Here is a 20,825-nt window from a genome sequence, read left to right on the forward strand (position 1 = left end):
CTCTCTTTGTTTTTGAACAACTCCTTTTGATCAAATTAAGTAGCCTATTGGAACGAAGACCTGCATAAATATTACTGGGGGAGCTATGCAGGAGCTATGCTGTAGTGTAAATTATTTCACACTCGCGACAGTGGATGGCGCTGTGGGCTGCGTAAGTAGTTTCTCAACTGAGGAAAAACAAAGGATGATGACGGCAACAACAAGCGACGAAGAAGAAGCAGAGACGTTGCCATGTCCGCTTATTATAAGCGCCTTCGGGCTTCTTTTTTTGTAAAGTTGCGCTTCTTTTTGGGCTTGTTTTCATAGACCTAGTTGCTTGTTTCACTCACGCAATTTGGCAACACTGGCAGATACGCAGATGTAGCGCGCGGGCGCATGTTGTCAACACAACAGCATGTGTGAATGTTGTAGAATAAGGTATACACACACCGTTTGACAACAGAAACATGCTTGAATGTGTAGAATATAAAGTCTGACCGGGGTACAAACTACAAACCTGAGCGAGGAGAGGAGAGTCAAAATGCCTCGCTACTGCCAACTAGTGATGGGACCAGCTGGCAGTGGAAAGGTAACATTCATTGTGTCACACCGACATTTGTTAAATTATGTTACTTAGGTTCTGTTTTGACTAATTTGCCAAATTCACGAGTTCTACACAACACAACTGCATAGATTTGAGAGCACGAGAAGTGAGGTGAGAAGCTCTGGTGAGTGTTTTATTGATGGAAAGATTCTTCTGGAAATTACAGTACAGGTAATTTAATATAAATGTTGGTTTGTTTTAGCCGCAATTTGCAACTCTAGATTTTTGTATAATGGGATGAATCTAGAGTTGCAATACCCTCCATTGACTCCCCACTCATCATTTTGCGTTTGCGATCTGCTTGTCTTAAACGACGTTAAACTCACCAACATTGCAGCTGTAGTCCAAGCTTGAATTATTCTCTTTCAATCTGCAAAGCTTGTTTTTTATAAAAATCCCCCGTAGACATGTTATGAGCTACTTTCTGTCAAGAAATTCTGTGCAAGTGATTCTTTTTCTAAGTGCTGGAGTTTGGAAGCGCTCGTCGTATGTCACTGAACGTCCCTGCATGCATCTGTTTCGCATTTGCACATAATGCAGGAGGCAGCAGCGCGACCCCTTAATAAAAACGAGCGCTTCCAAACTCCAACATTTCTTCTTCTTGACAGAAAGTAGCTCATAACATGTCTACGGGGGATTTTTATGAAAAACAAGCTTTGCAGATTGAAAGAGAATAATTCAAGCTTGGACTGCAGCTGCAATGTTGGTGAGTTTAACGTCGTTTAAGACAAGCAGATCGCAAACGCAAAATGATGAGTGGGGAGTCAATGGAGGGTATTGCAACTCTAGATTCATCCCATTATAAAACTAGAAAAAGTGCCCTTCCGGGCACAGGTCTCCACCAGGAGGATAGGAGTGTGTGTGATGTTTGGCAAAATGTTTAGGAGGATGTTTTTTTTTATTTGTTTTTGCAACAATTTTCTTCATTTTGTTGAGGAAATGCAGAGCCAGATCACTCATAGCATCTCTAAGGATAGAATTCTGGATGAGCAGGACATGTGCAGCATTTTGTACAAAACGGGCCACTCCTGAAAACTTTGGAAGGCAATCTTAGCCAATCAGTGTACAATCTGAGAAATCCAACAGACTCGTCTTGATCACATGACTACAGAGATCATGTGTACCGTTTGCCATTTCTTCATACGCCTTTGATGGCAATTGGATGATTTGAGGCATTTTGTTCCAAAAATGTGTTTTGCAAAAATCAACCTGTTGGTGGCGCTATAACAGGCCAATGTGAAAAGGGTGGGATATATTCCTCAGCCTAGTAAGAAAATGTGTGAAAGATTTCACGTAAATTGCATGCTGCGTTCATGATTTGAGGCTTTTGTTCAAAACGGGGCAATCTTGCAAACTGTGAAAGCCAATTATAACCAATTAGGATGGAATATGAAATATGGGACAGATCCAACTTGAGCACATGACCATAGAGATACTGTGTAACGATTTGTGAGATTTTTGAACAGAATCTGGAGGAGTAATATCAAAAAATGTGTTTTACAAAAGTCGGCCTCCTGGTGGCGCTATAAAAGGCAGATGCGGAAAATGCAGGTCAAAGGTTTGTCCTCGGCCTCTGGGGAGTGTGCATGCAACATTTCACGCAGATCGGTGCAGTTTTAGGTAAAAATGTGAAAAGCTGCCTCATGGTGGCGCTATAACAGGCCGTTCTGGAAAATGTGGGGCAGAGGTTCATCGTTGGCATCCAGGGAGTGTGTGTGCAAAGTTTGGCATCGACCGGGTTAACGGTGCCGGAGATTAGCTGTTCACAGACGGACGGAAGGACGGAAGGACGGAAGGAAGGACGGACACACACACGGACGGAGTGCAAAACATACTCTCTCCCCATGCCTTCGGCCTGGTGGAGACAAAAATCTAGAGTTGCAAATTGCGGCTAGGTTTGTTTGTGACGCTCACGCGTTAACGTTAACGGGAAGCTAATATTGTTTCTGTAGGCGGCACGTGGGGACCTGAGTGAGAAGAAGTCCGCACTTCAATGTTAAATTGGCTATTTTTTCTTAATATGTAAAAATAGAGAAAGAAAGAATAAATATATGCTTTGGACAATGGTCTGAAATAAGGTAAAGTTACATTTGAACATGTGACATAAGGCCTAGCCTTATGTTACAACAATTTCTAGAAATTGTGCCAAATTGTGGATACTAACCATTATGGGCTTAATTTTACATTGAAGGTTACATTTGGTCTGATAAGTACAGTGCATGTTCAAATCATGTAGGCCTACTTAACATTATTTCAGACCATTTAAAACAATAATAATAAAAATTAAATTAAATTTTGGGAAATTTGCCAATTTCACATAGTCTACAGTCTAGTCGCAATTTGCAACACTAGATTATTTTTAATGGGTTGATAATTTTGTGTGTTTGAGTTTGGAAGCACTTGTATATCACTCGACAGCCCTGCTAGCCCTAGAATGTCTCTGATGTTACATACATTGGCAAGTATTTCACTATAGAGGGTATGCGCGTGACATCATCATCAAACCAGGAAGTTATGCAGGAACGCCTACTGAGTGGCAAAACTACTTTCCTGGCCTTGACAGCCCATACATCCAAACAGAAAAGTCCTATCTGACTGCATTAAACAACATTAAACAATGTTAAACTCACTTTGCATGTTGCTTTGCCACTCGATGTGCCATTCACTTTAAGCATGCGCATACCCTCTATACAGAGCCGGTTTGTGGCAGCATAAATGTGGTCGGTGCTCCGTGTGTACTCGCTCAATAAATAATTCCAAAGACTTGGGAGTCCTCTACTTTCATATCCATGTGATAGTTCTGGCATAAAACGTACTTTGCCCCACACATTTGTGTTACCCTGGTCAATTGGTAATGATGATGTTTGTGATGAGCAGTGGAAGTTTTGGTAATTTCAGTCTAGCTGCCATTCCGAGCCCCTCAGCCCGGAGTGAATGTCTTCTTGTGAAAAAGTGGAGATATTTGACTAAACACATGTTTTATGCCAGAACTTCCACATGGATATGAAAGGACTATATCTGGCTCCAAGTCTTTGGAATTATTTAATGGGTGAGTACAAACGGAGCGCCGATCACATTTATGTCACGCCGCTAACTGGAAGCTGACACGGGTGTTCTATGGCTCTGTATTGTGATGTGAAATACTTGCCAAGTTGCCAATGTATGTAACATCAGAGACATTCTAGGGCCACAGCCCTGCTTACCACCTGAAATTGCACATAATGCAGAGGGCAGCAGGAGTTTGCGTTACTGAAAACGAGTACTTCCAAAAAATAACACTTGGAAGAATTATCACCTGCACAGAATGTCTTGACAGAAAGTAGCTCATAACATGTCTACGGTGGAATTTTATGAAACAAACACTTTGCAGATAGAAAGAGGATAATTCAAGCTTTTTGTACAGCTGCAATGTTGCCATTATGTTGGTGAGTTTAACGTTGTTTAATACAATCGGATAGGACTTTTCTGTTTGGATGTATGGGCTGTTTTCTGGCTGGTGTTACAACTCTGTGTGTCGCCAAGGGCGATCTTATCATCATACATCATCATACATCACATTCCGTGATCAGCCAATCAATTCATCACATTCCGTGCTACAAACACACAAAGCTGTGCATAGGCCCCTCAAAAAACTAGTGTACTTGCAAATTGTGACTAGGGTGCCCACTTTTCCTGTATCCGTTGAAACTCTCTGTAACTTATACCACACATGACTTGATGATATGCTAATTGTGTTTTTGCCTTGTCATTTCAGAGTACCTACTGTTCCACTATGATCCAACATGCAGAGGCAATCAACCGTTCTGTTCAGGTGGTGAATCTGGACCCTGCAGCAGAACACTTTGACTACCCAGTCATGGCAGGTCAGGACTGTCTGCCAGCTACATTGGCAGCCTTTCTTCCATTCCGACTTTATCCTGAAAATGGCAATAGGCTCTATGCACACAGAATAACTCTTCCTACTTCAGTGCCTCTTCCTACTTCCTTCTGGAGGGTGTCTGACTCATGGTGTCTGACTCATGGTGTGTCTGACTGTTGGTATGTCTAACTAAACACATGCACATGGGGGTCCTTGAAATTAAGAAGTTTGAGAACCACTGTACACTAAATGGAACAGAGCCTTCATTAGTATCATCGACACCCGTGAAGGACGTATGTAAGGGTGCCTGGAAGTAGGAAGAGTTAGGGCCGATTCATACTCCTATTTTACCGCTGTTTCGGCGCTGTAGTGCCGAAATGATTTCGGCTCGTCAGAAATTTTCAGTAGCACCGAAGAGCCGACTTTAGGGCGGTACCCGCCCCCCCGAACCTCAAATGACGTCACATTGTAGGCTCTACAGAGCCGAACCGACTTTTATTCGGCTCTAAAATAGGAGTATGAATCGGCCCTTATTCTGTGCATATACTCATACTGTACCGGTGTACCCTATTGGAGAAAGAGCATTACCATTTTCATCATCACCCATGTTCAGCAGAAGGATAGTTTCTAAGGATATTTAAGCTCCTGTTGTTTATTAGTTATTGTCAGAAGATAATTCAGGGGTGCTCAATATTTATTAAACCATGCGTCTCCAGGCTGTAAACACTAACCAAACTTTTCTCCTCACTTGCCCTTTCCGTGCTCTCACTTTAATGCAGTTTTAGAACTCAGGAATTTTATTCTGGGAGCAATCCTACAGCAAAGGTAGCAAATCTACAAGCTCACAATGTGTTGTTGTTGTGACACATTGTAAGCTTGTAGATTTTTGATGAATACATTTGGTGTGTAGAGAATAAATAGGAGGGGATCAGGTATTTGGTTTGGGGATCCTGGTCAACTAAGTATAGGGTTTAAGTGTTGTGAGGCATAATGTTGTAATCAATGAGGTGAGGTACTAGCCTGTCAAACCAGGGCCCTTGGAATGTTTCCTGTTCGGTGCCAATGACCACTGACGATTGTTCTGATGGATTTTCTGTCTTAATTAAGACATCCGTGAGCTGATCCAGGTGGACGACGTAATGGAGGACGACACCCTGAGGTTTGGTCCTAACGGAGGCTTGGTCTTCTGCATGGAATACTTTGCCCAAAACTTTGACTGGCTGGAGGAGAACCTTGGTCATGTGGAAGATGACTACATACTGTTTGACTGCCCTGGTAAGGTCCCAGCTGTGACAAACATACTTAACCGCCACCAGGGGGCGCCAAAAGTCCCAGACCGCCACCATTATATATATTTTTATTTAAAAAACACGAAAAACACATCCTTGGCAGTCCAGGACATGAAAAAGAAGTTAACTAAGTCCTTGGCAGCCATTGAGTTAACCAAAAAAGGTTCTGTTTAAAACATATAGAGCCCTCCGATTGCAACCTTTCAGTTAAATATTGTGATTGTGAAATTTGTCATATGTTTACAAAATGTCTGGGGTCATGTTGCAGGTCAGATAGAGCTGTACACCCACCTACCAGTGATGAGACAGCTAGTGGAACAGCTGCAGCAGTGGGAGTTCAGGGTGTGTGGTGTCTTTCTGGTCGACTCCCAGTTCATGGTGGAGACTTTTAAGGTAATCGTCCAGTCCCCAATCTGCTTGTGTTCATTGTGCTTTAAAAACATTTACGGTCTGACTTTTTTTTTTTTTTTTTTACATACACTTTATTTCATTGTAACTGCAGTATGTAAAGTGCATGTACGATGCACGATATAGAGTATAGATATTTATTGACTGATTTAAATACATTAATACCATTCTCAAAGTGATCATTTTATCTGAATCCTCTCTCCGGATCTGTAGTTTATCGCAGGAGTCATGGCTGCCCTCAGTGCCATGGTAATACTGGAGATTCCCCAAGTTAACATTATGACCAAGATGGACCTGCTCAGCCCCAAGTCCAAGAAGGAAATTGAAAAGTACATTTGGTTTATTTATTTTGCCGTCTTGTCTTGTGTTGTGATGCTTTAATACTTTGTATGCCTATAGCATAATACTTTATATGCATATTTAGACAAATCCAAGGAGGGCTGCCCTGGCCGCAATCATAGCCGTGGTGTCAAAGTAAGCACAGCTTGACACCGCAGCTATGATTTCATACAGTTGGCCTATGGAAATTATACAGAAACTTGATTTATAGCTCCCTCGTGCTGTTGATATTGAGTTCATTTCACAATTTCAAAACATTTTCATATAAATGCTTTTGTAATTCCTCACGACTATCGTGATAAACCTTAAATCATTGAATCTTTTCTCTGCCGTTCGTTCAAACGTTTGTTTTTGTTTTCTTACAGTGCTGTAAACTTTGTGATACATACATTTAGGGAACCCATTCTCAAATTAGAAATATACATACAGTACATATGTCCACAATAAAGCAATGTTTTTGCATTCAACATTTTGAATGTTGTGTTCTTTTTTTTACCAGATACCTGGATCCAGACATGTACTCCATGATGGAGGACAACTCTGATACACTAAGAAGTGAGAAGTTCAGGAAGCTAACTACAGCCATCTGTGGTCTAGTAGGTTTTACACTGCACCTCACCTTGTGGTACACTGTACCCCTCTCTCAATAGATCAGATTGATTTAAATGATGATGACGTGTGAATTTGCATTGGCCTCACAATTCGATTAGATTCACCCGATTGTAATTCTACAATGCATCTCAATTTTCTATTTTTTTCTACATTACTGCTCATGGCTACACTTTCATCAGTTATTACAAGGTGTTAAGTACATATTGTTAACTCCTTTTTATTTATAATTTGCTATAATGAGATGTGCATAAAATCTCTCCTTCAACATTAAATTACATTTTGTAAACCAAAATAAATGATATAGCCCCAGCCACTAGTGGTGTGCGGGCCGGCCCGCAGGTCCCGCGGGGCGGGCGGATGGGTCAAGATTTTCAGCGCAATTATCGCGCAGCGGGCGCGGCGGGTCACCCCCCCCCCCCCCCCTTTCCCCAAAAAAGGAGAAAATCAGCATTCCGGTAACTGCTCTCCTACTCCTCCTGCTGAAATCATCAGCTTGTTCTGTTGCTCATCTTGTGCTTATGAAAGGGGGCTTAGCCCCTTCCTTTTTGACCGTCGGAGAAAAGTGTCCTCTCCATCCTGAACTGCATGTTAAAACAATTCCCCTCTCGGCTCTCGCCCCTCTGAGGCTTTAAGTCTGAACCTGGCCGGCGTCATTAGCGCATCTGAATTAAATCTTTCTTAATTGAGCGTGTGACCGTGCAGGCGTGCACAGTGCGCACACACAGAATTATAGGATCAGTACAAGCTCCCAATGCGTCGCATGCTTGTAGGGCGGCTATTTTGGGTGTGCGGTACCACCGCCGTGCAACGAAGTTGAAGGATAGGCACAATCGAAACTAAAATGAGAACATGCAGAGATTAATTCATTTCGAGTGGAGAGCTACACTGAATGCTGAGTGAAGTGAACCGTTCCAAAACAGATAGGTGGCGGCCTATGTCATGTCACGTATGTGTAAGTGTTGGGCAACTTGGGCTTAAGTTTTATATGTTCATCCGAGGGACCGTCACCTCTCTCTCTCTGGCAATCAAGCAAATGCGATTATGCATGCGATGCGAAAACGGGCAGGTTATTGATTAATATATTGTTTTGCGGGGCAGGTTGGTGCGGGCTGGCTCCTGTGGCGGGACGGGACGGGCGCGTTATGCAAAAAAGCCGGCCCGTGCAACACTACCAGCCACCCTATTGTGAAAATCTTCAGTCCTCATAAGCAAGACAAATGACTCTGCAGTGTGCTGCACATAACTGCTTTAACTAAGACAAGGGCACTTCACAAACTAACGTTTAATACAATCAAATAGGACTTTTTACAGTTTATTAAAAGTTTAACTCATGCCCATACCCGAGTCTACGTGCACGTCCATGTCTGCCCTGGCAAATACATATTCCCCCAATATCTTTAAAATCGAGTAAAATAAAGTTCAACTGGCATTGTGACATAGAATCCACTACTATATATATTTTTTTGTTTTAAAGAAGACAAAAATATCAACATGCTCACTTTTTCTGAGACACTCTTGTGTTCGTAGTGATGTAACAATATTCCCACCGTCTGACACTAAGGAAACACTGAATAAACTGGTATGTTATCGAGCTAGACAGCGTTTTAAAGTTGCTTGCAAATATTCCAAATTATCCAGATAATGGGATCTCTCACCATGATAACATTTTCTTGAGTGTTGAGTCAAAGTCCAAACTCATAATACATCATGCAGGGAGTCCGTCCTCTTCATTGAAATTGTGTGCTTGCGTTGTGTCTAGATTGATGACTACAGCATGGTGAGATTCCTGCCATTTGATCGTACAGATGAGGAAGGAATCAATATAGTGCTGCAACACATTGATTTCTCTATACAGTATGGAGAAGATCTGGAGGTCAAAGAACCAAAGGTAAATATAATGCCTGACTTATACTTCGTCATACTTGGTGAACCATGCCAACGCCCCAAAATAGCCTATCTACAAACGAGCTCACAACGCATTCTGAGCTTGTAGATCAGCTGTTTTAGGGTATAAAGTATACCCTAAAGTATAAATTGAGCATAAGGGTACGGTTACATTTCCGCGTCCGAAGCATTGTAGCCAATGCAAGCCTGTTGCTTTGCAGGTTGTTGGCAGTGCCTGTGAGACTCAGAGCCAGCGCCCAGCTCTTGTGCTGATTTTCTTGTGTGTAGTTCATTTCACTTAAAGGGGCATTCCACTCATTTTCAACATCCAACGCCCAAAATAGCCTATCTACAAACAAGCTCACAACGCATTCTGAGCTTGTAGATCAACTGTTTTAGGGTATAAAGTATACCCTAAAGTATAAATTGAGCATAAGGGTACGGTTAAATTTCCGCGTCCGAAGCATTGTAGCCAATGCAAGCCTGTTGCTTTGCAGGTTGTTGGCAGTGCCTGTGAGACTCAGAGCCAGCGCCCAGCTCTTGTGCTGATTTTCTTGTGTGTAGTTCATTTCACTTAAAGGGGCATTCCACTCATTTTCAACATTTTACTATGTCATTAATATACCTTAGAGCTGTTGTGTGGAAATAATAAAAAAGTCCCCCCATTCTGTGTTTCCTAGAATTGGAGGTCTGAAAAAAATCATTAACATGGTGAATCACATCTTGATGATGTCATCAAGATGTGTTTCACCATGTTAATGATTTCTTTCATAATTACAGTTCTAGGAAACACAGAATGGGGGGGGCTTTTTTATTATTATCACACAACAGCTCTAAGGTATATTAATGACATAGTAAAATGTTGAAAATGGGTGGTTTTCCCCTTTAAGTTGTCATGGTTAGCTCACTAAAAGAAAAGTACAAGTGAAATGGCTGCTAAGTGGGGTGAGCCTTTCGAGCTTCTTTCATATTGGTCGATGCCTGATAAAGGTGAACTCCACACGTCGCTGACGTCAGGTGCAATGGACACACTTCAAAGCTGTCAATGCACCACAACTGTCCTTGCTCCCATCTGATGCATATGTGTGACATGACAGTGCTTGATAAGTGCAAACTTATCAACACTTATCAAATTATATTATGTATTTACTATTTAACCCTTATAGAGCACTAATTTGCTTTCATACCTTGTCTGTTCCTATAGGAGGTTGAGCCAGAGGAAGGTTACGAAAATTATGATGAATTATTTCAAGACAAGACAACATAAGAAAAGTGAACTGTTGATCATACCGACAACCATATGCAGAGTCATCCTAAGTGCGTCAAATGCAAATGGCTGTTTTTACCTGCAACAATCAAAGAGAAGAGACATTTAAGGTTGAGGTGGAACCTTATCACTGAACAAGTGATGTCAAGGGGGAAAATGCACATTCATAGCCGACTTCTGAATGCTGGGAATGACTTGTTTTAAGACGTTATTTTTGTTTGGTCTGTTAAGATATTTGTACTTTGGCTTATTAGCAGTTACCCAATATAACACATCTTTACGCATGTTTTCGCGTTGCCGATTATTTGTGTTGCATCTTTTGCGTGTAGAGTGTAGCTCAAAGTATTTTATGATATTGAGAGCAATAAACGATACGGAAACAATGGTGATCATCTCAAAGGAGAGAAATGTAGAAATGTTTGATAAATAGCAGCTCACCAAAAGTGCAAAGTGTGTTTGTTTATGTTTGCATTTGTGTGTTGTGAATGCTGAGTCCGGAGTGAATGTAATAAATTCTACTGACATTACATGAGTTGCTTGTTTGATTTTAGCTTCTAGTTTCACTAGAATTATTGTGGAATTCATAATGCAATGTATTTCTCAACCTTTTTGTTTTCTGTACATTTCCACCAGAGGTCAGTAGTGTCTTGTTGAACAATTACCAATCATTTCAATTTACACTTAGGCTGTACAAGATATCCCAACTTGGTTATTGTACTTACTGTAATAGTGAAGATCTTTTTTGTGTGAATCCCTGACAATTTTACAATGAAATGCGTGATTCTAACTATGGCTTACACTTACAGTTTGTGCCAAGGCAATAACTCTTCACTATGTAAGTTTTGTTATTATACAGATATATGCATGTTCCTTAAATTAACTTGGAGTTGTACATTTGTGAATGGCTGGGTAAGTATACGCAAAACAACCTTTAACCCACATGGAATGTGAGTAAATCCTTCTGAAATGACTCACACCCCATCGCACAGTTCTTTGTGAAGAAGAGGCGGTCTGATAAGCTCTCACCTTGACTGGGTGTGTACCAAGACTACTGCACTTTTTAAAAGCAACAGGTAGGAGTATTGTTCACTGTCGCCTTGCTGGATAGACTTGAATCGTTTCAGGATGGATGTGTTTAATTTGAAGTCATTTGTGTTATTCTTATCCGTATTTGGTAAGTTTTTATTTTATTTGAACACATAGGTTACATATACTACATACAGTATGGAGCAAATGTATTGCTATAAAGTTTTTGTGACGCAATTATATAATGGAAAATGTGTTTAATATTTACGCCATCTCTAGGCTATGCATTCCGTTTATATAATAACCTATTAAACCTATAATAAAAGTATTCGTAAAATAGCTTTGCTATTTTATTATTACCATAATCAACCGCATAATTGACCTGCACTTTTAGACTATTTGATTTGTGAAATCCAAAGCGTATAGCCAACAATAACTTAACAGGTGCTGGTGGCGGTGCTTTATAGGATGCTGTGCGGGGCAGGACCTTCTCCCACACGACGGGCCACTTGACGGTGTTGTTGGGAAGAATGTCACCATCAAGCCCGATTTGGAACCCGGGGAAACCTTCTTGACCATGGCCTGGACGTTTAACGGAGGGGACGAACTGGTTCCAATTGTTACCTTGGTGAGCGGCGGCGGTGGCGTGGAGAATATCGCTGAAGATTACAAGGGACGCGTGTTCATCAATAAGACCAACGGCATTCTGACGTTGGGCCCACTGAAAACCACAGACAATGGAGATTATGCAGTGCAAATGGTTAACAAGAAAGGAGAAACGCAGACAGGTGAAACCAAACTCCAAGTTCTGGGTGAGTTGCTGTGTTTTATTTTAAGTTGAATAACTTAAACAAAAATAATAATAATAAAACAAATTGCTAATTGTAGGAAGATAAAGTTAGTCCTAGAAAAAAAGGCTACATTTACAATAATACTACATGGTCATAGACAATGTAAAGAAAATGAAAAAATAATTGATTCTCAAAATGGACATAACCTATATCCTACAACATGAAGGCCATTTACAGTAGGTGTTTTCACTGTACCTCTTCAGGGTGTGGCCCTGGCTATAGCTACCCCTTGCCTGCCTGAATTGGAATGATGTCACCTGTAGGCCGCATAAGTTGCAGCTTTTGTGTGTGAATTTAGATAATTTATTAGAATGTAGAAGAGCCAAACGTGCTGGCAGATATTTCAGATTTCTGAGCTGTCTGTATCCAGTGCCAAGACATGAAGCAACCCACTTTCTGTATATCCATCCATGCTAATTGAACTGGAAAATGTGTGTGTGCATGCCTGTGTATACAGAGGTGTCAGGGTGTATACATCATTCCAATTCATAGAAAGTTATATTCTTAAAAATGATATAACTAATGGTTGTGTACAGTATATATAATCACCTCTTAGGACAATATGATTTAAAAACATCCATTCATGTCATCCACCCTGCACAATCCATTCATGTTCAGGTTTGTTGGTTTGAATGTGAACAAACCCCAACAAATCATATCAGGGGAGTGTTGCGATGTCAATTAGGAATGACCCTGGCTGCGTTACCTGTTTACTATAGACTGCTGACTACAACTAATGAGTCGAGACATTACAGTAGAATATGAGGTTGGGAACAAAAGTCACAAGACTAAAGAGGGGGGAAATGGATATTTGTCTCATCAGCAGCAATGGGGAATAAGAAGGAACTGCATGGTGAATCATTGGTGCGGTTTGGGCCATACTCTTTTCATGTGTCACATCAGTAACAAAGTTCTGCACAGTGATGGTAAAGAAACGGAACTTGCTTGGCAAGACACTTTCAGACAAACCTCAGACTGGCGGTTAACTGAGAAAAAGAAAGAAGGAACTGAAACTCATTCTGAACGTCAATCTGCATCATACTGTCCATACACAAACATCTGTAAGCTGTCATCATTGTAAAAGTCTTTGCATTGTTTTTCATGTCCACAGTGCCACACCTATTTCATAATTGATATTGCCTTTATTATTTATATATAACTATCATCTGGTACATCAAGCTGCCTCCCGCTACAGAAACAGGAGATAGGCTCCTGCCCTATGGGCCTCATGGCTCGGCAAGGCTACTTACTTATCATCTGGTGAATGTTTGTAGATCTTTGACACAGTCCTGAAATACATCTAAGTGCCCCAAAAGCTTGCCTGTGTTATACAGAAGGTCCAGTGACTGTGGGCAACCAGAGAGGACGGTAAATAAAGCCTTTTGTGAGCAGAGATGCTTGAGACTGATCATCTTGAATGAGCCTTCCAGGTTGCCTGTTTTTCCTGTTCATAAAATGTGCCACACTTTATGTGGTGTCTTTTTGGTTCAGCTTCTGAAATTCAGAGACAGGCTCTGGAACAGTGGGTCTCAATGTTTTGATCTTTGGGCATCTGGGCCTGGCAGGCCCATTCAGGGATCCATCGCTGTTTGTCACCCGCTTTGGGGTTCTGACCTATATGAGAACTATTGTGCGATGGGAGACATAAGCCTAAAGCCTATATAAAGGACATTAACTCGTACAGTACCATAAATTAAATAATACATTCACTCACATCTGAAGTGGCCCCTGTTACTCTTGTCAGTTAAGGACTGATCACATACAGTATACAGATTAGTCAAGTCTTGGATGGAAATCAGCTTATGACCTTATAGTTTCTTATTCTGTCCAACGTGACTAATAGGCCAGTCAATCTAAACAAAAAAAGGGCCTGACCAAAAATAAATTAGTAATAGTAATTGTTCAAGGTTTTTTATGATCCTTAGGGTCATCCAAATAACATATTCAAAATTGAGAATTATAGAAATTTTGGATCATGGTAAATTCAGGGGTTGAAAGTTGGAGTACCATTAAAAACCTATAGGCAAAACAAAATCTAATTTTAATGATGCTTTAAGAAGCATGTAATGTGTCAAACTAGGCGGTTTTCATGATGCTGAACCCAATGCCAATGCACATGTTCCCACATGTGCTGACCTCATCACATCATTTTCTTTTGGGTCAAATGTTAGATTGACTGGCCTATAATGTCCTTCAGTTATTATCATCACTATACCAAGAGGTTATTGATACCACGTCCTAATGTCTTCTAGATTAGATGTACTGTAAATTGACCGTGAGCTGTAGGGCCATTTCATGCAAAGGCTGCTGAAATTTCGTGACCGTTATTCAATCTGGGGGGAAAAAACGCTGGTCACGACACGTACATCAGGGTCAGACACACAGTCAGCCCTATAACCGCATCAGTACTGTACTACAGAACTCTGACTGTGTTAACCATTGTTAACCATTATGTATACAAGGAAGGTTTACTTTGCACGTATGCTCTGACTGTAGGTGTGACATGTTCATCTGAGAGTTTTCATTGAATTGCTTTATTTTCTACCTTATTACTGCTCTTTAACCTTCTTTTTTCCTTGTGTCTGTTTCCATTCTTCCTTTCTTTCTTGTGTGTTTTATTTTTGTTAACCTCCTGTCAGTCTTTATTACACCAGTAACCACTTAAACCCTATACTTCGTTGAAAAGGTTTTTTTATTTCCCTCTCTCTCTTTCCACCATGCGCATTGCGCATGCTCCATTCTTTTTACTGTTGTAAGCCACCTGCAGTTATGTCAACCACCTTTCACAACAGCTCCTCATAGTAGCCACTCCTTCACTCACTATTCATTTCTCTCTCTCGCTCTCTCTCTCTCTCTCTCTCTCTCTCTCTCTCTCTCTCTCTCTCTCTCTCTCGCACGCTCTCTCTCTCTCTCTTTCAGTCCCAGGGCTGAGTTGACAGACACTGCTCTGCTTGCATAGCAAATAACCTCACCCTCCCTCTCTTCACTCACCTCAGGGTTTATAAGAGCACTTAGAATAATTCACCCTGTTTGAATGTGTTAGGCCTACTTAAAACTAAAAAATGTGTTTGAATTTTGAGTAAGTGCTTCATTTAACTTTATAGGTGTGCACAACTCCTCTAATCTATGGTTCAACCAATGGTTTCATTATTTTAAGGCCAATAATTGAGAAATTCCTGTGCAAATAAATCAATTAAAATTATTAGGGGAATAAAAACATGAATAAATGGAATTCCAAATGGAATTGGAAAAGGAAAATAATACTGCCTAATTAGAACTGAGCCTGATGCCTACTTTTTGGAGGCTTTATTGAGCCTTTATTTGATAGTTACTGCAGAGAGAGACAGGAAATACTTCTCAGCTATCAGGTCGCCCCAGACGCCCCACCCTCATACAACTCTGGCTCTCTCTCAAAATGTTATTGTTAATACCTTACTACTGACACAAACATACACAGCCACAGTGTGTATGTGTAATATTGTCTACAACATAATTTCTTTCTTTCCCTTAAAACTTCTGTCAACAACAGACGTGTCGTGCATGTTCAATATTATAAACTGACCAGTACGTTTCTCTGTAAAGCTCTAGTCAGAACGGGTTACTACTCCTTTACTTTCCTACGATATGATTAGCACATTCCTACTAATGCCTCATCTCTAATGACATCACATTCCAGGATACAGATCTATTGGAACGAATCTGGTTCTAAAATAACCAGATTTGCGCAAACAAACACAAACCTGTTTTGAATAAAGGCGGGAGAAAACTGAATCACAGTATGCGTTCATAATGGCATGCTCTCACAAAGCACAAGTCAACGCTATAGCATTGTGCTGAACAGGTGTGGTTTGTGCGGTGCTAGGGACACCTCATTGAATTAGGGCTGGGCAAATTATATAGATTTTTATCGGTGTATCGTGTGTGTGTTTTTAACATTTCATTTTCACACAATTGTGTTGTCTAAATGAATGATAAAAAGCAAACAGTCTGTATCCTCACAAAAATTACCTCTGAAACAATTGATTATGCAGCTTCCATTTCCGTTAGGTCCAATATTTTGACCATCAATGATACCTTATTTAATAATGTGAAGGTGCCATTATGTTCTTGATTATCTTAAGAATCTAATGTTTTCCCCAGCCTTATATTGAAGGTGATTTTAATTATGCTGGACCTTTTACTTTGGAAAAGCTGTACCAACTCTGAAAATGCCTATTCTGACTATGGATTCATCAGAAAAGCTGTATGTATTCACAATATACCATGCTATAGCTTTTACTGGAGCCTCTAACCCTGGCAGAATAAGTGCTATGCTCTAACCACAGAGCTACAGTAGAAGGGCCCCCTGTACCCTGTGCAGTGTGCACACACAGGGTTTGCTTGATGTTTTGTGTAAAGCACATTGAATTGCATCATTGTTGAAATGTCACTGATATACAAAAACCTTGACGTATACATGACTATTTGACCATGTACTGTACATGACAACTTCTTTGCCTGACGCTGAAGAAGGCTTGACGGCAAAACATGTCCGTGTATGCCTATGTGTACCTTATGTGTCATTAAAACGTCCATTTATGTGCTAGCAGTTCTTTGTTTTAATTTTAAACCTACTTTGCCTCCCTTCTCTACTCTCTCCTCATTGAATCACAGTGCCGGTAAGTGACGTTGCCATTAAGTCCAGCGTGACGGAGGCAGTGGAGCTCAACAGTACCGTGGTTCTGACCTGTTCTGCCACGGGTTCCTTCATCACGTTCGCCTGGAACAACGGAACCACACCCATAGTGGCCGACGGCAAGAAACTCACTTTAACCACGGTGGGTTTGAGGCTTTCACCAAACGATTGTGACTGAGGTAGAAATGTAATTTACTGGATTAGGGATGTCAATTATCGATTCATTCATTATTGATAACCTTAAACATAAATATAAACACAAATATCTACATTTTGCTGATATACAGAAAGAATACAAAAGGGCCAAAGGCATATTATATTCCTTAATAAAATATTTATGGCATATTTGTATGAGGAATAAAATGAAATTCTGTGGCTACCAAGGTGAAGGTGGGGTAATTTTTTTAATGTTCCTCAGCCACGCTTGCGCAGACAGCATTACATTCACAGAAAACCGCCCAATGATAGAACCACATATGTTTTTTCTTGACAGAATTTTCTATTAATTAAAACTGTTAATTAACTGTTATGTTTGTTTGAATAATTTCTGAAGGATCGATTAATAATGAATGATTAATGATTAACTATTAACATCCCTAGTTTTATCTGTTTTATTCTGTGTCTATTGTCTAATTTGTCTGTTGAACTGTATTGCAGGTTCCTCTAGGCTCCTCTAGTACACTGACGGTGAAGGATCCTCTGAGGACAGACTTAGTGGGTCCCATCTATTGCTCCGCCACCAACAAACTGGGCTCAGAGAAGAGTGCACCCTTCAACCTCTCTGTCAGCTGTGAGTACACGCTACTGTAGTCTCGTTTCCTGTTTTTGTGGTAATGTTGATGCAGCCAGTGGCATCCAAACTAGCACCACAATGTTCCATCAGTATTTCGGTTTCACAAAATGTGCTTGATTGAAGACAAATGACAGGCATAATCTCTTCATGTGCATGGTCAGTGCATTGCTCCCCATCCTGTTCTCCACAGCCCCAGAAAGTACATTCAGACTGTTTTCCACATCATAACCGTTTAACCACTGTAAACACACAGCGCCCTGTGGTCACACACCTCTAATCGACAGGAAGTTCCTGAGACCTGTTGCTACAATGTATCATACTGTACCTCTGTTAATCATTAACTGAGAATCGGTGAACTTTGGGAGGAAGAATTCGATCAGTGGAAGTGAATCAGATGCTAGGATGAGGTGGATTGCAATGATTGCATTAGACCTGATTTGCATGGCCCGGGCTGCCGGCGTGGTGGTCCAGGCACCGCTGACAGCATGTTGCAGGTTCGAATCCCAATCCCGATGACCTCCTATCAATAAAGACATAACCCCCCCCCCCCCCCCCCTCCACAATTCTTTTGCATGATACTCTTATCAATAGTATTAACATTATCAGTGATTGAGACATTTGTTTTTTTTTCTTTATTTTGAGTAGCCAATTATGTTTTACACTTTTTGTCCACAATTTCGTTGTTATGCAAATTGATTACTGCCAGTGAGGAGCCCCCGATGGGAGGACGTACTGTTGTATTCCACTGACTCACCTGCCAGTGAGGAACCCCCAACGGGAGCACGTATGTAGACAGGAGTACATGCAATCACCCTCTCCGCCCGGCTTCCCTCCCCTGAACATGGGCCAATTGTGTTCACATACAGTACATGTAGATGCCCGATAAAGCCTGTTGCACCACGGTGGATTCAAACCGACAACGCCCATTGGTGTGTGGTGGGCGGTGGGCAGGGGACTTTACCAATTTGCCACCCGAGCACTTGACTTTTGCTTTATCGTCCTACTTCTGCATTTTGGAACGTTGTTCTGTATAATCAATCAATCAATCAATTTAATTGATTGACCTGTTAAATGTGTATAAAGAAGGGGGGGGGAAATAAAATCAATAATGGATTAATCAAGATGCGGACATGGAAGATTATAAATTAATTTACAGAAATCTTATTTTATTTACGATTTTTTTGGTATGTTTTACAGAATTCATTATTTTTGAGTGGTGCAACCACTCCAAGGAACAGCAATGTCCGTGGAGGGGGGGGGGGGGGGGGGGGGGGGAGTTGCACCACTCAGTTCACACGGGTGTGATTTCTTTTAAAGAAAGCTGCTTATTTTTATTTTTTTTGTAGTATAATAAATACAAATAAATAAATAAAAGAAAATGTATCTGTTTTTATTATGGATCATTGGAAAGTGCTTTGTTTATTAGGCACACAGTGAGTTGGAAATAAATCATGTATTGGAATCGTGATGCATTGGTAATCGATTTATAATCGAATGAATCGGAATCGAATCGTCAGGTACCTAGAGATGTCCGACCCAAGTATAAAGAGTATGCAATAAAGATTGTAAATGTGTTGCTCAGTCAGTGGCTGATTCCAGTCGGGACTAGTTGGATTGCAGCTGGCAGGATAAAGTTGCGATTAGATCTTCCCTTTGCGTACACCTGTATGACAGGAAAAGCTGGCTGTGGCTTAATAGGAGGACACAAACGAGCTGTTCTTTTCACCTGAGAAATGTACACTGATTAAGATGAACTGGAGTGCGGAAGCGGAATACATATCAGGATTCAGGACAGTTAGGGGGGGAACTGTGCCTGGGTTGATGAAGTAATGAAAACCCTGAATGAAACTTCTCACTTTCTCTCACATGCAGTATCATTCTTGAATCTAGATGAACTCGTCACAGTTTAGGGACTTAACTCACCTGCTCAGTGTTGAACAGTAGTAGGCCTACTAGTATCCAGTGTCTGTGCTGGTAGTTCCCGTTGTGATTGTGAACATACAAAATCATATCAGTAACTGTGAATATATATATATAGCAGCCGGGTCTTTCTCTAAAACAGCATGAATGCTTGGTGAGTGTTCCCTGGTTGGATCAAGTTTTTAAATGAACAAAAATTAAACAGCCGAAGGGCTGTTAGTATAATGTATTGTAAAACATATGTGAATTTCTTTTGTGGCAGCATGTCTGAGTGTGTGTGAACAAGAAATGTGGCGCTGGGTTGCAAGAATATCTCCGGGACACACACAGAACTAGACGGCTAAACTCCTGCAAGCCACATCGGCATGAATTAATCTTAACCCTCCGTATTGTTGCTTCCTTTATAGATGGTCCAGAAATGGTCGTATTGGCCGCCACGCCAGCGATTCCAGCCAGCATGGTCCTCAGAATGGACGGCAAGCTCGCGCTGTCCTGCACCACACAGTCCAGCCCCCCTGCTACTGTCGCATGGCACCACAACGGAGCAGCGCTGGCAAAGGAAACGGCCGCAAGTCTGGTTCTGGAGAAGCTGACTGAAGCACACAGTGGAAACTACTCCTGCGTGGCCAACAACGCCAAGACGCTACGCTCCGTGTCCTCCAAAGTGATCCAATTCACTGTGATGCGTGAGTGCTCTATCTAACTCATTATTTACCACTTAATTTAAGCCCTACATCTCTGCTGTCGGGAAGAAACCACCAATGTTACCAAAGAAGACACCAAAATGTTCATTTTTCAGGAAATGAAATAATATAATTAAGGTACATGTCTTAAAAATGACAATGTATTTGTTTATTTATTATTTTCTTTTATTTGCCAACACCCCTTTCACCACATTATACTTTGTTGACCGGCGTTCCCCTGGGGTCTATCCTGGGGTCTATCCTTGGCCCACCCCCCCCTCTATATACCAAATCTCCTAGTTCATAACACATCATGTTGTGATGCATTTGTGAGTTTGTAGATCTGCTATTTTTTTGCTGAATGTTAGCCTGTAATGGCATGCCCAGAATAGGAAAGCTACTGTTCAAGTAAAAAAAAAAAAAAGAAAGAAGTGATTGTGTTTATGTTAGCGCTAGCAATTATGACACTGAATGATGAGGGAGAGCTAAAACAATTTGCAGTGAGAGAGTGGTTTGCCAAAGACATCATTGTGACATAGCCAGAATGCTAGCACTTCCTACATTATGGGACTGTGTTCGTAGAAGGTATTCATTTAGCAAGCCTAAGCTTTTACAATGACTCGATGGAAGAAAAAA

The 20,825-nt window shown here is 41.0% G+C and overlaps 2 protein-coding genes across 5 annotated transcripts in view; both read left to right on the forward strand.

Annotated features, from left to right (window-relative positions):
* Window positions 1-328: 328 nt before the first annotated feature.
* gpn3 (GPN-loop GTPase 3) lies at window positions 329-10,768 on the forward strand. 2 transcript variants are annotated; one of them, XM_079522301.1, is made up of 8 exons: window positions 329-568; window positions 4,338-4,446; window positions 5,550-5,717; window positions 6,000-6,124; window positions 6,353-6,468; window positions 6,978-7,074; window positions 8,850-8,978; window positions 10,179-10,768. In XM_079522301.1, the coding sequence occupies exons 1-8, from the start codon at window positions 521-523 to the stop codon at window positions 10,239-10,241; spliced, it is 855 nt and encodes a 284-aa protein (XP_079378427.1). In that variant the 5' UTR covers window positions 329-520; the 3' UTR covers window positions 10,242-10,768. The 2 variants fall into 2 exon arrangements, with proteins under 2 accessions (XP_079378427.1, XP_079378428.1); XM_079522302.1 differs by lacking the exon at window positions 329-568 and adding an exon at window positions 662-707.
* A 536-nt stretch (window positions 10,769-11,304) lies between these two features.
* The window catches only part of LOC306938986 (cell adhesion molecule CEACAM20), a 30,679-nt gene continuing 21,158 nt past the window's right edge, over window positions 11,305-20,825 (forward strand). For 2 of the 3 annotated variants that reach the window (XM_079523408.1, XM_079523410.1), the window contains exons 1-5: window positions 11,305-11,415; window positions 11,735-12,079; window positions 16,772-16,935; window positions 17,451-17,583; window positions 19,914-20,192. In XM_079523408.1, the coding sequence (XP_079379534.1) occupies window positions 11,367-11,415; window positions 11,735-12,079; window positions 16,772-16,935; window positions 17,451-17,583; window positions 19,914-20,192 (970 nt within the window). In that variant the 5' untranslated portion in view covers window positions 11,305-11,366. Of the gene's footprint in view, window positions 11,416-11,734; window positions 12,080-16,771; window positions 16,940-17,450; window positions 17,584-19,913; window positions 20,193-20,825 lie in introns of all 3 variants that reach the window. The other variant, XM_079523409.1, reaches the window with a different exon arrangement.

This window comes from Electrona antarctica (genome assembly GCF_951216825.1).
Source record: "Electrona antarctica genome assembly, chromosome: 15".
Classification (NCBI taxonomy): domain Eukaryota; kingdom Metazoa; phylum Chordata; class Actinopteri; order Myctophiformes; family Myctophidae; genus Electrona; species Electrona antarctica.